Raw genomic sequence first — 16,018 nt, 5'->3', positions numbered from 1 at the left:
ACACGGAAGTTTACACCTGGCAGCTTACTCACTCCCTGGAGATGCTGGGGCCGCCCTAGTTGGTACTCCCTTTTCTGGGGGTGACTGATGAGTCATTGGTTCTCTCCCAGGGTCACCTGTCTGTGTGCCCAGTTTGAAGCCGTCCTACAGCATGGCTTGAAGAGGAGTCGAGGATTGGCACTCACAGCAGCAGCGATCAAGCAGGCAGCGGGCTTTGCCAGCAAAACCGAAACAGGTACTGCTCTGCCTGGCCATAGCTTGGAGGAGCTTGTGTTCCTTCTGCTCTCTCTTTTTCTTTTTTGTTTATTTTTTAATAGTGGGCGAGGAAGTCATCGCGTGGGACTTGGTGGTGGTATGTGTGCACACAGAAATCCATGTCTTAATTGTAGTCAAAACGTTATGGTGTTGTCTGGCATCTGAATTTAAATGAAGTCATCTTTTGTGCAGAATTCTCAGAGCCACGTGGTACAGTCTCTTCTGGGTTCAGGGACCTGCAGCACTCTGGTTTATTTCGCCAGTGTGGCGTGCCAGTTGCTGGGAAATTAATAATCTGTTTTAATTTGATGCCTGAGGATAGCATGGCATTTCATAATTAAATGTCTTCAACACCAGCAACAGAAACCCCAGAGATTCTGTTATCATCCAATTTAATGTTGGAAAAACATTTCCATGTGAATGACAGGCACATGCTAAATAATAACTATTGACACTTAGTACTTAGTGCAAGCCTTGCACTTTGATATAAATTAACTCATTCAGTTCTTCGATAGCTCTGTGAGTAGTAGGGACCTTTATTATCGCCACTGTACAGGTGAGGAAACTGTTCATGGTGATCTGCTTTGGAGCTGAATCCTGAAGTGGATCATATCATATAACAAATGTCTTGTGGTCTCCTCCTCCCCTGAGCTTTCAGTTTGAGCCCTGCCCGTGGCTGTTGCTGGGAATCCTGGAATCTTTCTTATCACCTTGATATATCAGTGTCATTGCTGAGTAAAATGTGCTGTCTTCAGCTGGTTCCCCTTTCACAGCCAAAAGTTGGACCTTGTTGCATTTAGTGGCAGTGGTGGAAATTCTGTGCTCACAGAATCTTAGTCTTTCCCTCTCCCTCCTGTTGCTGTATTATGCTTCCTTTTTTCTCAGCCCTTCAACAGCTCTATTTATTTATTTTTATTTATTTAGGGTTGGGGTCTTGCTTTGTTGCCCAGGCTGGAGTGCAGTGGTATGATCATGGCTCACTGAAGCTTGGAACTCCTAGGCTCAAGTGATCCCCTTGCTGAGCCTCTGAAGTAGCTGGGACTGCAGGCTTGCACCACCATGACTGGCTGGTTTTTAAACTTTTTTAGAGATGGGGATCTCATTCTGATGGCCAGGCCGATCTCAAACTCCTGGACTCAAGTGATCTTCCACCTCAGCCTGCCAACTAGCTGGGATTACAGATGTCAGGCACCGTGCCTGGGTCCAACAGATCTTTTTTTCTTCTTTTATTGAGACGAAGTCTCGCTTTCTTGCCAGGCTGGAGTGCAGTGGCACAATCTTGGCTTACTGCACCCTCTGCCTCCTGGGTCAAGGAATACTCTTCCTCAGCCTCCCGAGTAGCTGGGATTACAGGTGTGCGCCACCATGCCCGGCTAATTTTTGTAGTTTTAGTAGAGATGGGGTTTTGCCACGTTGACCAGGCTGGTCTCGAACTCCTGACCTGTGATCCGCCCACCTTGGTCTCCCAAAGTGCTGAGATTACAGGTGTGAGCCATTGTGCCCGCCCTTGGTACATGTGATATTTTGATACATGCATAGAATGTGTAATGACTTCAACAGATCTTTGTTTTTTTTTTCTCTCGCTTTGGGCAGTCTCCTGGGGCTAGAGTAGGCTCAGAGAGGCTCCTAGATCTTTGATTCTTGTTTATTTCACCAGTTACTCATTTTCAGAAATGAATCAAAGAATAGTCTGAAAGAATCGGACTGCCCAAAGAAAGAAAAAAAGAGGCAAAGATCTGTTGAAGTCATTACGCATTCTGTGCATGTATCAAAATATCACACGTACCACATAAATATGTACAAATATTACCTACCAGTAAGATAATGCGAGCACGGTGGCTCACATTTAGAATTGCTTGAACCCAGGAGGCAGAGGTTGCGGTGAGTCGAGATCGCGCTACTGCACTCCAGCCTGGGCGACAGAACGAGACTGAGTCTCAAAAAAAATTACAAGGTGATTGGTGCTGTTCAGAATATACCAGAGACACAGTTACCGTTGCTGAGCTGCCTGTAAAATTTAAGTTGTAACCTTCCCTGTCTGTTCAGCAGCCTTGGGCACTGAGGATCTTCTGACTTTGAAACACTGCCTTTCCCTGCTTTCTGTGATGCCATAGCCTCCTGTCACGCTTTCTTCTTTTCTGATCCCTGTTGGCATATCACTTCCGTACCCTCAAATATTATTCATCCTTGGTTTCATTGTTGGCTCTTGTTTCTACACATATTGTTTGGATTCGTTGGTGAAGTTGCTATGTATGTGCCTTTTATTCTTAGACCCGCAGCCCAGATCCCTTCCTTGAACTCTGTCTCTTGAATGTCTATTTGGTTGTAAAGCATGGGCTCGTCAGTCTCCAAGACTGAATTCTGATCTTCATCCATCTGTGTTCCTGTGTTTCTTGCTTAGTAAATGGCTCTGCCCTTTACCCAGGCCTCCTGGATCGCTCTTGGGCTTCCTCCTGGCCTTCTCCTGCTTTTCTGCTCCTAAACCAGCCCTGCACATCGCTGTTTTCTGTCTCTCACATGGGTCCCTGAGCTATTCGCAGCTTCTCTATCCTCAGTGAGTTCTCTTCTTTCTCTCTGAGTTGTGTTTTTCTGATTTCAGTCTTGATCAGCTCTAAGCCACTTTGTGCATCATGGGGTGGTCTTCTTTAATGACCCTCCCACTCCCTGACTTATTCCGCATACCCCCACTGACTTAAAGCTCTTCCATGGGCTCTTGTAGAGTTGGGACAAAGCATCCAGTTCTTGACGTGGCTTCTAGGGCTCTCTCCCTGACTGACTTTGCCTGTCTCTGTTCTACCTCGTATTCTGTACTGTACCCCAGGGCTGACAGGCAGTGGCAGGTAAAACATTACCACTCTTACATCCAGTTGGCATAGAAATGATGGCCTGAGGCCCACAAGCTCCCTTCCTGCCATGCCCCTGCCTTGGGACTCTTGGGACCTCTCCACAATTCAGCAACTAAAGCGCTAATGGCAGTTCTTGTGTGGGGCAGGGCCTTCAGCGCCACTGCCTGTGACTTGCTTGGTGCCTCTCACTAATTTAGATAATTCAGTCCTGTATTTGTTTCTATTTTTTTTTTTGTTTTTTTAGACCGCATCTTGCTCTGTCACCCAGGCTGGATTGCAGTGGCGTGACCTTGGCTCATTGCAGCCTCTGCCTTCTGGGTTCAAGCAATTCTTGTGCTTCAGCCTCCCAAGTAGCTAGGACTACAGGCATGCACCACCATGCCTCCTCATTTTTGTATTTTTAGTAGAGATGGGGTTTCCCCATGTTGAGCAGGCTGGTCTTGAACTCCTGACCTCAAGTGATCTGACTGCCTCAGATTCCCAAAGTGCTGGGATTACAGGCATGAGCCACTGTGCCCAGACCAATCCTGTATTTTGAACAGCCCTCCTGGTTTCTACTGTCTTGAAACTTCAAGTCTGGGAGTTCTTCCCTTCCATTACCCTCCTTCCTTCCCCAACTCTAACCTAAGCTCCTACTGGCCAAATTTCTATTCTCTCTTAAAAAAAAATACGGTAAAATCTACATAATGATATTTCCCATTTCAGCCATTTGAGGTGTACAGTTCAGTGTAAGTGTACTTAACGTACATTCACATTGTTGTACAATAGTCATTACCATCATTCATCTCAGAACCTTTCCATTTTTACAAACCGAAACTGTGTACTTATTAAATACTAACACTCACTTTCCCAGACCCCCGCCTCTGACAGCCAACATTCTACTTTCTGCCTTAGTGCATTCTACTTTGGGTTCCTTGTATAAATGGAATCATGCAATATTTGTTATTTTGTGTCTGGCTTCATTTAGCATAACATCTTCAAGGATCATCCATGTTGTAATATGTGTCAGAATTTCCTTCTTTTTAAAGGCTGAATAATATTTTTGAGGGTACGGAGAGCCCATACTTTGTTTATTCCCATGACAGTTGGGTGTCTTCCATTTATGGGCATCTTCCATTTATGGGCTATTGTGAATGGTACTGCTGTGAATATGGAGCTACAAATATTTGTTTTTTCCACTTTTAGTTCTTTTGGGGCATACACCCAGAAGGAGAATCCTGGATCATATGGTAATTTCATGTTTAATTTTTTAGGAATCATCAGACGGTTTTCCATAGTGGGTATACCATGTTACATTCCCATTAGCAATGCACAAGAGGTCCAGTTTCTCCACATCCTTGCCAAACCCAAAGCCTTGCCAATGCTGGTATTTATTTATTTATTTATTAAGACAGAGTCTTAATAAATAAATATTAACTCTTTCACCAGGCTATAGCACGATCGTGGCTCACTGCAACCTCCATGTCCTGGATTCAAGCGATTCCCCTGTCTCAGCCTCCTGAGTAGCTGGGACTAAAGGCATGCGCCACCACGCCCGGCTAATTTTTTGTGTTTTAGTGGAGATATGGAGTTTCACCATAGCCAGGATGGTGTTGATCTCCTGACCTCATGATCCGCCCATCTCAGCCTCCCAAAGTGCTGGGATTACAGGTGTGAGCCACTGCATCCAGCCTGATTTTTTATTTATTTTAATTAATTTATTTTTTTGAGATGGAGTCTCACTCTGTTGCCCAGGCTGGAGTGTAGTGATGCGACCTTGGCTCACTGCAGCCTCCGCCTCCTGAGTTCAAGTGATTCTCCTGCCTTAGCTCCCTGAGTAGCTGGAATTTCAGGCATGCGTCACTGTGCCTGGCTAATTTTTGTATTTTTAGTGGAGAGAAGTTTTTACCATGTTGGCCAGGCTGGTTGTGAACTCCTGGCCTCAAGTGATCTGCCTGCCTTGGCCTCCCAAAGTTCTGGGTGTCCAGGCGTGAGCCACTGCACTCGGCCTATGCTGGTTTTTTAAATTAGAGAAGAGGTATGGAGCTTTAATTGTATACATGGTAAGAACCAGAGAGTGATTACCACCCGTCTTTTTTCATATATATGTGTATAATAATAATTATTTTTTATAGGGACAGAGTCTTCCTATCTTGCCCAGGCTGGTCTCAAACTCCTTGCCCTAGGTGATCCTCCCACCTTTGCCTCCCAAAATGCTGGGATTACAAGCCTGAGCCACTGTGTCTGGCTTCCTCTTTTATGTTTTCATAATTGCCATCCTAATGCATGTGGTATCTCATATGGTTTTGTTCTCTTCTCTCTTGAAGTTTCAGAATTGTTTTAAAAAGCCGCTCATGAGCTCCCTACGTGGTTCAGCTGGGACTGTGCTCCTCTTATAGTCCTGACTTCTTCCATCAAACCTATGTATGGCACTACCTGTCTGCTTTTTCCTTTTTTTTTTCTTTTTTTTTTTTGAAACAGAGTCTCGCTCTGTCCCAGGCTGGAGTGCAGTGGTGCGATCTTGGCTCACTGCAACCTCCAACTCCCAGATTTAGCAATTTTCCTGCCTCAGCCTCCTGAGTAGCTGGGATTACAGGCGTGTGCCACCATGCCCAGCTAATTTTTATATTTTAGTAGAGACAGGGTTTCATCTTGTTGACCAAGCTGGTCTGAAACAACTGACCTCAGGTGATCCGCCTGCCTTGGCCTGCTGAAGTGCTGAGAGGACAGGTATGAGCTACTGCACGTGGCCACACTACCTGTTTTCTTACTGTTTCTCTCTTTTGAAGGTAGTGAGCAACTGGGTCTAACCTCACTCATCCGTGTAGCTCCAGTGTCTTGCAAGGCACCTGGCCCCCTGCATAGTAGTGGCCACCAAAGGACTGCATTCAAAATAATCACTCAAGGATCCTGACTTTAGGGCACACTGCTCATTTTCCCATGAAGTGGATCCCCTACCCTCAGCGGTCTGTACGCATCTTCACAGTCAGTGGGAAGCAGGGGGTGGTAATATACCCACAACTGTAAAATGAGAGAGACTGACTTCCTTGATCCTCAGCGGGGATTTTTGAAAACGGTTGATTGCACTCAAAGCAGACTTTGTATTTTGCTTCATTGGGTCACCTTGGGTAACAATTTCATTTCTGTAGAAAAATTAATTTTGTAGGAAGCTGATGCGCCAGGGGAGCCCTGGGTCCATCCTTTTGTTGGTGAGGGGAAGTCTAGTTCCTCACCCTCCCATCCCTGCTTTCGGTTCCCTGTTGGTGTTTTTCTTTTGTATTCATGAACGTGCAAATCAGCTGCTTTTGGTGAGGGAAGCCTTGGAAGGATGTCTGCTAAAGATGCAGAGAAAATGCTGAACTCCACTGAGGTGAAAAAAGTGGTTGACAACTGGCAGAAAGAAACTGGCCCTAGGGAGGAAGTCAGAAGCCAGCGTGCTGTGCCCCTTGGTCTCTGTGTTAACTCCTGGGTCGCTGGATCATGGGGCTGTCCACAGGGTCCCTTGGGCGTAGGCCCTCAATGCCCAGGGTGGCAGGGACTTAGGCAAGTGTCTCTTTACTGAGGGGTATGAATGTGTCCCAGCATGTTAAGATCTGGTGGAGCTGGACTGATACTTTCTGGGCAAATGCGATTTCTGCTTGTTTCAAAGGTGTTTAATCCTGATATCTTATAAATTAAGATTTAGGCCTGTAATGCCAGTGCTTTGAGAGGCTGAGGTGGGTGGATAACTAGAGGCCTGGAGCTCGAGATCAGCCTGGCCAACATGGTAAAACCCTGTCTCCATTAAAAATATAAAAATCAGCTGGTGGTGGTGGTAGACATTTATAATTTCAGCTACTTGAGAGGCTGAGGCAGGAGAATTGCTTGAACCCGGGAGGCGGAAGTTGCAGTGAGTTAGGATCACGCCCTGGCACTCTGGCCTGGGTGACAGAGTGACTCTACCTCAAAAAAAAAAAAAAAAAAAAAAGACTTGGCCAGGCACGGTGGCTCATGCCCATAATCCCAGCACTTTGGGAGGTCGAAGTGAGCTGGTCACCTGATGTCAGGAGTTTGAGAGCAGCCTGACCAACATGGTGAAACCCCATCTCTACTAAAAATAAAAAAATTAGCTGGTCATGGTGGTGGTGTGCCTGTAATCCCAGCTACTTGGGTGGCTGAGACTGGAGAATTGTTTGAACCCAGGAGGTGGAGGTTGCAGTGTGTAGAGGTCGCGCCACCACACTCCAGCCTGGGCAACAAGAGCGAAACTCCATCTCAAAAGAGACTGAGTGAGGCCTCTGAGTTGTCAGTTTTTAGATCACAGTTATCTAGGCTGTGAGCTCTGAGCTCCATGGGTCCTTTGCCTTGCTCCTGTCGGAATATAAATGACTCTTCAGATTATGATGGCGTATGCCCCTAAAAGGAAGTAAGACACAAGCTTTAGAAGTACTTCTTAGAAATTACCCACTTTTTTTTTTTTTTTTTTTTAAAGAGACAGAGTCTTGCTCTGTTGCCAGGCTAGAGAGGAGTGGTGGAATCATGGCTCTCTGCAGCCTTGAACTAATGGGCTCATGCGATCCTCCCACTTCAGCCTCTTGAGTAGCTGGGACTACACGTTGCACGCCACCATGCCTGGCTAATTTATTTCCCACTGTTTAATAAGGGAGGTGCTGTGCTGTACACTCATGTAGAATGGTATTATGCTGAGCTCTGGTTCCGGAAGGCAGTCTTGTGGCTAGTTGGAAGATGGCCAAGTGACAGAGCGCAGCCCCTTGTTGGAACTCTGCTCTGCCAATCCGTTTGTGCCTTGTAGTCAGGCTTGTTCAGTTTGGGGTGTGACAGATTTGGGAGCACCTGTATTCACCGAGTTCTCAGGCTGGCACATGAGTGAACTTGGTATACCTTTGTTCCTGGCATGGCTGATACCATGTGTGGCTGATTCTGTTAGATTCCGCCCTTAGCTTCATCTTTCTGTCTTTTTTGGCTTTTATAGAACCTAGATTTTGCTCGAGGCTGTGGTATGTCCTTTTTTATCTTGGTGAGGGATCCTGAAGGATTAAGCCAGTTTTGAGTTTTGTTTTCTGCTCCCTTGTGATTTTCCGGGCTTACTTGTTCTTTCCTGGTAATAGGGGCGATAGATCTGGCTTCATCCAGTTTCCTTTCTTCATGCTCAATTGTGAATGAGATGCCCAGAGTTATGACAGTCCTCTGGGACAGTGAGGTCAAAAGGTTGGAGATGCTGGCCTGACACAGCGTTTGTATCTCTGGCCTACCGCCAGACTAACCCAGCTTCATGGCGTTGGATTTTCTTTGTGTGTGAGTTTTGGTTTTGTTTTGATTTGTTTTTAGAAACAAGGCCTTGCTCTGCGACCCAGGCTGGGGCGCAGTGGTACAATCATAGTTCATGCCAGCCTCAAGCTCCTGGTCTCCAGTGATTCCTCTGCCTCAGCCTCCCAAGTAGCTGAGACCACAGGTGTGTGCTGTCATACCCAGCTCCTTGTAGCTGGGTTTTCTGTTTCCTTTTTTAGAGATGGGGTTTTACTGTGGTACCCAGGCTGGTCTGGGGTTTTCTGTTTTTTTTGGTTGTTGTTATTGTTGTTGAGCAGTGCTTTGTTTGTTTTGGGGCACTGTTGTCACACTGATGAGAAGCCCCTCACCCGCCATGGCTGTGGAGCACAGGTGTTGCTTAGTGCCTGGCGTGTTCTTGGTTTTCTATATTTGATTGTCAGATGACTGAAGAGCATACCCTGTCTCACTGCATTAGTTCCTGTGGTTGCAAATGATAGAAAATCCTTTAGACTGATTTAAGAGGGAAAAAAAGGCTGGATGTGGTGCCTTTTTCATGCCTATAATCCCAGCACTTTGAGAGTCCGAAGGAGGCAGACCACCTGAAGTTGGGAGTTAGAGACCAGGCTGACCAGCCTGGAGAAACCCCATCTCTACTAAAAATACAAAATTGGCTGGGCATGGTGGCGTGTGCCTGTAATCCCAGCTACTTGGGAAGCTGAAGCAGGAGAATCGCTTGAACCCAGGAGGCAGAGGTTGTGATGAGCTGAGATTGTATCATTGCACTCCAGCCTAGGCAACAAGAGTGAAACTGTCTCAAAAAAAAAAAAAAAAAAAAAACAAAAAGAAAAAAATCCCAATGAATCTGTAAGGGAAAATAAACTAAAAGAAGAAGGACATTGATTTACTGACTCAAGTAACTAAGAGTTCATCTTGAAGTTGAGTTGGATTTAGGGTTCCTGCCTTCTCCCAAATTCGTTTCCGTCTGTCTCTCAGCACAGCTTCTCTGTGATTGGATGTCCTTCTAGATGTGGTCTCTCTACATGATGGGGTGGAAAATGGCCCCAGGTAACTCCAGGTTTCCATGATTATTAGAGATCCTACTTCTAGAATGGGGTTGGCACACAGCCTCCTTAAGGGCCATATTATAGGCCTCATGAGCCATGCGATCTCCATCGCAAGGACTCAGGTCTGCCAGTGGAGCAGAAACTTGGCCATAGACAATATGGGAGCAAGTGGGTGTGGCTGTGGTCCAGTAACACTATGCTTACAAAAACAGTCTGCAGGCTAGATTTGACCCCCAGGCCATAGTTTGCTGACCTCAGCTCCTGGAGGAGACAAAGCCCCTCTTCTAGTGGCTCCAGTAGAACTTGTGTGAAGGGTCCCTGTGGCCCAGGGCTAAGACTAGGGTGAGGTCAGTGAGACACTCATGTTGGCCACAAAACTGAAGGCGGTGCCAAAAAGCTTATCAATCAAGATAAATAATATTTTCATGCAACATTAAAAAAATGAAAGTTGCATATGCTCTGGTTCTGGCCAGTTAATTGCCTGTCCTGGGTTAGCTGTCCACCCCTGCAGCGGGGAGAGGTTAGGGTAGTGCTGAAGGATGCCAGTAGAACGTGTTTCCCATAGAAAAGAGGGGTGCTCTTGCTAGAAGAAAGGGAAAGGGAGCAGGCATGGTGGCTTACATCTGTAATTCCAGTGCTTTGGGAGGCCAATGCAGGAGGATCATTTGATTCCAGGAGTTCAAGACCAACATGAGTAACATAGCAAGACCTCTGTCTCTATAGAAAAAGAAAAAATTAGCCAGGCAAGGTGGTGTGCACCTGTAGTCCCAGCTACTTGTGAGCCTGAGGGGGGAGGATCGCTTGAGCCCAGGAGTTCAAGACTGCAGTGAACTATGATTGTGCCACTGTGCTCTAGCCTGGGTGACAGGGTGAGACCTTGTCCCTACCCTGCCCCCTCAAGAAAAACCCCAAAACAAGGGAAGAAATAGGAATGCTGTTTGGTGCAAATTTAGTAATGATATTAGTAGCTGGTTTTTGTTGAGCACCAGTTATATGCCAGGTATGTTAATAACTATGGCTAACCTTTATTCACTGCATTTATTGGATACACTTTACATGTACTGCTGTTTCTCATTTTTCCCTCATAGCAATCCGTGCAGATAGATACTGTTCTCTCCATTGTACAGAGGAAGAAAACAGGACAAAATAAGTTTCCCAAGGTCACACAATGCCTGAACTAGAATTTGGGCCAAGGTTTTTGCCTTCCTTGGGGTCTCCAAGGTACAAATTCTTGGCATCGGTGATAGTTGAGGCGTGATAGAAACTTTGCCAAAAGCCTTTGCTGTTAGACATCCTCAGTTAATAGGTGCCCCAGGGCAGTCCCCTTTAACACCCCTCCCTGGCACTTGTTCTTGGTGGCATTTGGCTTTCAGGTGTTTGGAGAACCAGAAGCCCTTGCCCGCTTTTGGACTTAACCCCATGTTTCAAAGCAGATCAGTATATATTCCCAAATTAAATTACGGACACCGCAGGCACTAATTGGCAGGTGAGCTGCACTTTAAATAGACCACATTAATTCTGGCAGTGCAAGCGGAAACCTGCTGGGATAATTCTTATCATCATCAGCATCACCCTGACAAGCTTTAAAAAGATTCTGTAGCAGTAAGCAATTTACAGAATTGAAAGGTGAAAACACACTTTAAAGCATTCAGTAGATTCAAGGTCAGAGGGAGGTGACTGAATTGTTCAAGACAGGCTGCAAGTGAGAGTCGCTTGATTGGACACGTGATGGACATGCAGACGCTTGTCTGGGGTCTTTTGAAACACGTTGTTGGCCAGCTGACCCAGGGCATTGCTGTCGCCAGATTCCTTATCCTGGTTTCTAAGTGAGGTGGAGAGTGGAAGGAAGGCTGTTTTGTACAGTTGCGTGGTTTATACTGATCCAATGAGCTTGGGAAGGGATTAGTTTAACATTTAGGAATTGAGACAAGATAGTTTTGACAGTTTTCAGTTATTCCTGGGAAGTTTATTCTGAATGATCCCAGTGATTGGCTTGATCCACAAATACTTATGCACACTCATACATATGTATACATTTAGATGTTGCTAACACAAAAATGAAGCCACGCAGATGCTCTCTGTTATGAAGGGAATTAATTATTAAGTAAATGCTGGTTGGTCACCATGGATTGGGCACTGTGCTCAGTGCTTTCCTTCCCTTTCCAGTTACCCCAGTAACCCCGGGCGATTCTGTACTTTGTGTTGATTTTATGGGAGAGGATTCTCAGGCTTAGCATGGTCAAGTGACTTGCTGAAGGTCATTTGGTTGAATGAACTTTTCCTTTGTTTGTCCTGCCCGCTAGACTGGAAGCCCCTTAGGAATGAGTTTTTGTTGTCTCTAGCTGGTAACACATAGCCTAGCTTGGTTCACAGCTCAGAGGAAGAGTGCAGTGGATCCTGGTGAAGTTGAATTAAAACATTAGAGTGAACTTAGCTAGCCTGCCGTGCAGTTTCTGGAGATGGTGTACTTGCCTCCTTCTGGAAGGCAGGTTCAAAGCCTTCGTCACATTTCAGAGGGGACTGTGAGCCTGTTGAGCTCCTAGATTGGAAGCCAGGTCTGGCTGCAAAGACTCAGCTTCCCCCACCTGGAACATTAAACAGTTGTGAACGTGATCATTTTGAAGAAGGCCAGGTTCCCTCATTTTGCAGGGCAGTGTGATTTAGTGGTTTGCAGTGAGCTGTGAGGTCCCTTTCTGCCATACTGCTTACTACTGTGTTGCCGGGAGAGTTACTTCACTTGTGCTGGCTTCAGACCTTGTCTCTCACATGGAGGTGGCCTCGGTTGTTATGATGTCAGATATAAAGCGTTTACTGAAATGGCTGGTGCGTAGTTAGTGCTTGGTAAATAGTAGTTGCTCTTATTGTTATTGCCAGCATGAAAAAGTGTTGAAGAGCCAATGTTAAGTGAAGAAAATTGATACAAAATTATGTGCACGCTAACATTACAACTATGAAAAATCTGGGATTGGGCATGGAAGCCCCTTCCTGTTTTCCCAGCACTTTGGGAATCTCAGGCAAGAGGGTCGCTTGAAGCCAGGAGTTTGATACCAGCCTGCGCAACATAGCAGAACCTTGTCTCTACAAATAAATAAAAATAAAAAAATTAGCTGGGCATGGGGACGCGTGCCTGTGTCTTAGCTACTCGGGGGGCTGAGACAGAAGGATCACTTGAGCACAGGATGTTGAGGCTGCAGTGAGCTGCAGCCTGGGTAACAGAGGGAGAGGCCTTGTCTCCTAAATAAATAAATAAATAAATAAATAAATAAATTTAAATGTATGTAAAAAACTTTAAAAATCTATATACATGTGGATAAAAAGTGGTGGAATGTGAGGAGTTACAAGTAGTTGTAGGAATGACTGTCTTATGGATAAAAACAAACTTTCTTAGGTTTCCCATACAGCCTTAAATATGTTTCTGTCCTGAGACTGAGTAATTCAACATGTGGAAATCCTTCCTAAGGAACTAGAAATGAGGACAATTATTTATGTACAGGAGTGTTCTTTACTGTATAGAGGGAAAATTGGCCATGTGCCATGCGCTTAGTAGTAGGGAAATAGTTACGTTTTAGTGGAAAGTCATCAAAAATCATCTTTAAAAGACTATTAATTATAATAGGAAAATGTTCATGATCTAGACAAGAAAATAAATGAATCAGGATACAACATTACACCTATAAATGTATATGCATATACACTTATACAATATATATATATATTTTTTTGAGACGGAGTCTTACTCTGTTTCCATGCTGGAGCATAGTGGCATGATCTCAGATCACTGCAGCATCTGCCTTCCGGGTTCAAGTGATTCTCCTGCCTCAGCTTCCCAAGTAGCTGGGACTACAGGCGTGTGCCACCATGCCTGGCTAATTTTTGCATTTTTACCAGAGACGGGGTTTCACCATGTTGGCTAGGATGGTTTGGATCTCTTGACCTTGTGATCTGCCTGTCTTGGCATCCCAAAGTGTTCGGATTACAGGCGTGAGCCACTGCGCCCGGCCTATTTTTTTTTTTTTTTGAGACAGAGTCTTGTTTTGTTGCCTAGGCTGGAGTTCAGTGACGCGATCTCGGCTCACTGCAATCTCCACCTCCTGAGTTCAGTTGATTCTCCTGCCTCAGCCTGCTCGGTAGGTGGGATTATAGGTGTACACCATCATGCCCAGGTAATTTTTGCATTTTTAGTAGAGATGGGGTTTTACTGTGTTGGCTAGTCTGGTCTCGAACTCTTAGTGTCAAGTGATCCACCACATTGGCCTCCCAAAGTGCTGGGATTACAGGAGTGAGCCACCATTCCCAGTGTCAGTTTTTATTTTGGATTCAGGGGGTACGTGTGCAGGTTTATTACTGGGGTATGTTGCGTGATGTGGAGGTTTAGGGCACGATTGAACCCATCTCCCAGGTGGTGAACATAGTACCCAGTAGGTAGTTTTTCAGCTTGTGCTGTCCTCTCTACTCCCTCTAGTAGTCCCCAGTGTTTGCTGCTGTCTTGATGTCTGTGTGCACCCACTGTTTAGCTTCCATTAATAAGTGAGAATATGCAGTATTTAGTTTTCTCTTTCTGTTTAATTTGCTTAGGATAATGGCCTCTAGTCATCCATGTTGCTGCAAAGGACACGATTTTGTTTCTTTTTCATGGCTGCATAGAATTCCGTGGTGTAAATGTACCACATTTTGTTTACGCAGTCCACTGTTGATGGGGATCTGGGTTGATTCCATGTTTTTGCTGTTATTTCCCACCTTTTCCATGCTAAGGGGATACTCTGTTACAATCTCCAACATCGTCTAGGGGCTGTGTGTGTTTCTCTCCCACTGCTGAGTGCCCCAGGCCAAGTGCCAGGCGCCTGTGTCCTCTCTCTGTAGAGCCCGTGTTCTGGTACTACGTGAAGGAGGTCCTCAATAAGCACGAGCTGCAGCGCTTCTACTCCCTGCGCCACATCGCCTCGGACGTGGGCCGAGGCCGCGCCTGGCTGCGCTGTGCCCTCAACGAGCACTCCCTGGAGCGCTACCTGCACATGCTCCTGGCCGACCGCTGCAGGCTCAGGTACGTGGCCGGGATGGGACTTGGAATGGGGTGGAGCAAGGGGTGAAGATCTTGGAGTCTGGAGTCAGACCACCTGGATTTTCATCCTAGTTCCCCAATCTAGGATGGGCCTCCCTGTGGCAGCTCTGGTGTGTTCAGCTGAGCTGTGGGGAAAGCTGGGGGAGAATCATTGAGAGACTGCCTGTAAAGGGCTTGGCATGGCACCTGATACAGCCAGCTGGGATGTGGAGAGAGCTGTTGTCTTAAGACATAGCTTGCTCTTTACTTTCTGGATTTTTCTTTTTTTTGAGATAGATCTTGCTCTGTTGGAGTGCAGTGGCATGAACATGGCTCATTGCAGCCTGGACCACCCTGGCTCAAGCAATCCTCCCACCTCAGCTTTCTGAGCAGCTAGGACCCCAATCATGTGCCACCATACATGGCTAATTAAAAAAAATTTTTTGCAGAGATGGAGTCTCAGTGTGTTGCCCAGGCTGATCTCGAACTCCTAGGCTCAAGTGATCTTCCCGCCTCAGCCTCCCAAAGTGCTGGGATTACAGGCATGAGCTACCATGCCAGGTCTGGAATTTTAATTTGGGATTCTTGCATTCATTCAATCCCAAACTGAAAACAATATGGAAATTTTAAGCTGGGGAAGGAAGTTATTTGTTCTTTTTTCTTTTTTTTTGAAATGTTCTGTTGCCCAGGCTGGAATGCAGTGACACTATCTGGGCTCGCTGCAACCTCTGTCTCCCTGGTTCAAGTGATTCTCCTGCGTCAGCCTCCTGAGTAACTGGGATTACAGGTGTGCACCACCAGGTCCAGCTAATTTTTTTGTATTTTTAGTGGGGATGGGGTTTCATCATGTTGTCCAGGCTGGTCTTAAACTCCTGACCTCAGGTGATCTGCCTGCCTTGGCCTCTCAAAGGGTTGGGATTACAGATGTGAGCCACTGTGCCTGGCCAAGTCATTTGTTTTTATTAAAACTTCCATTTTAGACCGGGCATGGTGTCTCATGCCTGTAATCTCAGCACTTTGGGAGGCCAGGCTGGGCGGATCACTTAAGGTCAGGAGTTTGAGACCAGCCTGGCCAATATGGTGAAACTCTGTCTCTACTAAAAATACAAAAATTAGCTGCATGTGGTGGTGCATGCCTGTAATCCCAGCTACTTGGAGGGGCTAAGGCCTGAGAATTGCTTGAACCTGGGAGGCAGAGGTTGTAGTGAATCAAGATCATGCTACTGTACTCCAGCCTTGGCAATAAAGCGGGACTCTGTCTCAAAAACAAACAAAGCAGAACAAAAAACAAAAACTTCCATAATTTTGTTATTTTGTTGTTGTTGTTGTTTGTTTTGTTTGAGACAGAGTCTTGCTCTTTTGCCCAGGCTAGAGTGCAGTGGCATCATCTTGGCTCACTATACCCTCTGCCTCCTGGGTTCAAGAATTTATCCTGCCTCAGCCTCCTGAGTAGCTGGGACTACTGGCGCATACTACCACACTAGCTGATTTTTGTATTTTTAGTAAAGACAGGGTTTCATTATGTTGGCCAGGCTGGTGTCAAACTCCTGCTGTCAGGTGATCCACCC

The 16,018-nt window shown here is 45.9% G+C and overlaps 1 protein-coding gene across 8 annotated transcripts in view; it reads left to right on the top strand.

Annotated features, from left to right (window-relative positions):
• Nucleotides 1-16,018, top strand: part of SNX29 (sorting nexin 29) — a 588,630-nt gene that overhangs the window by 54,126 nt on the left and 518,486 nt on the right. For 7 of the 8 annotated variants that reach the window (XR_004258239.1, XM_032243340.1, XM_032243341.1 and 4 more), the window contains 2 exons: nucleotides 111-235; nucleotides 14,273-14,453. Coding sequence is in view for 6 of the 8 variants with exons in the window: in XM_032243340.1 (XP_032099231.1) it covers nucleotides 111-235; nucleotides 14,273-14,453 (306 nt within the window). In the remaining 2 variants the exon portion in view is untranslated. The remainder of the gene's footprint in view (nucleotides 1-110; nucleotides 236-14,272; nucleotides 14,454-16,018) is intronic. The other variant, XM_032243344.1, reaches the window with a different exon arrangement.

This window comes from Sapajus apella, unplaced genomic scaffold (assembly GCF_009761245.1).
Source record: "Sapajus apella isolate SASKATOON/1434 unplaced genomic scaffold, GSC_monkey_1.0 scaffold51, whole genome shotgun sequence".
NCBI classification, from domain to species: Eukaryota; Metazoa; Chordata; class Mammalia; order Primates; family Cebidae; genus Sapajus; species Sapajus apella.
This window is presented reverse-complemented; position numbering and strand designations above follow the sequence as displayed.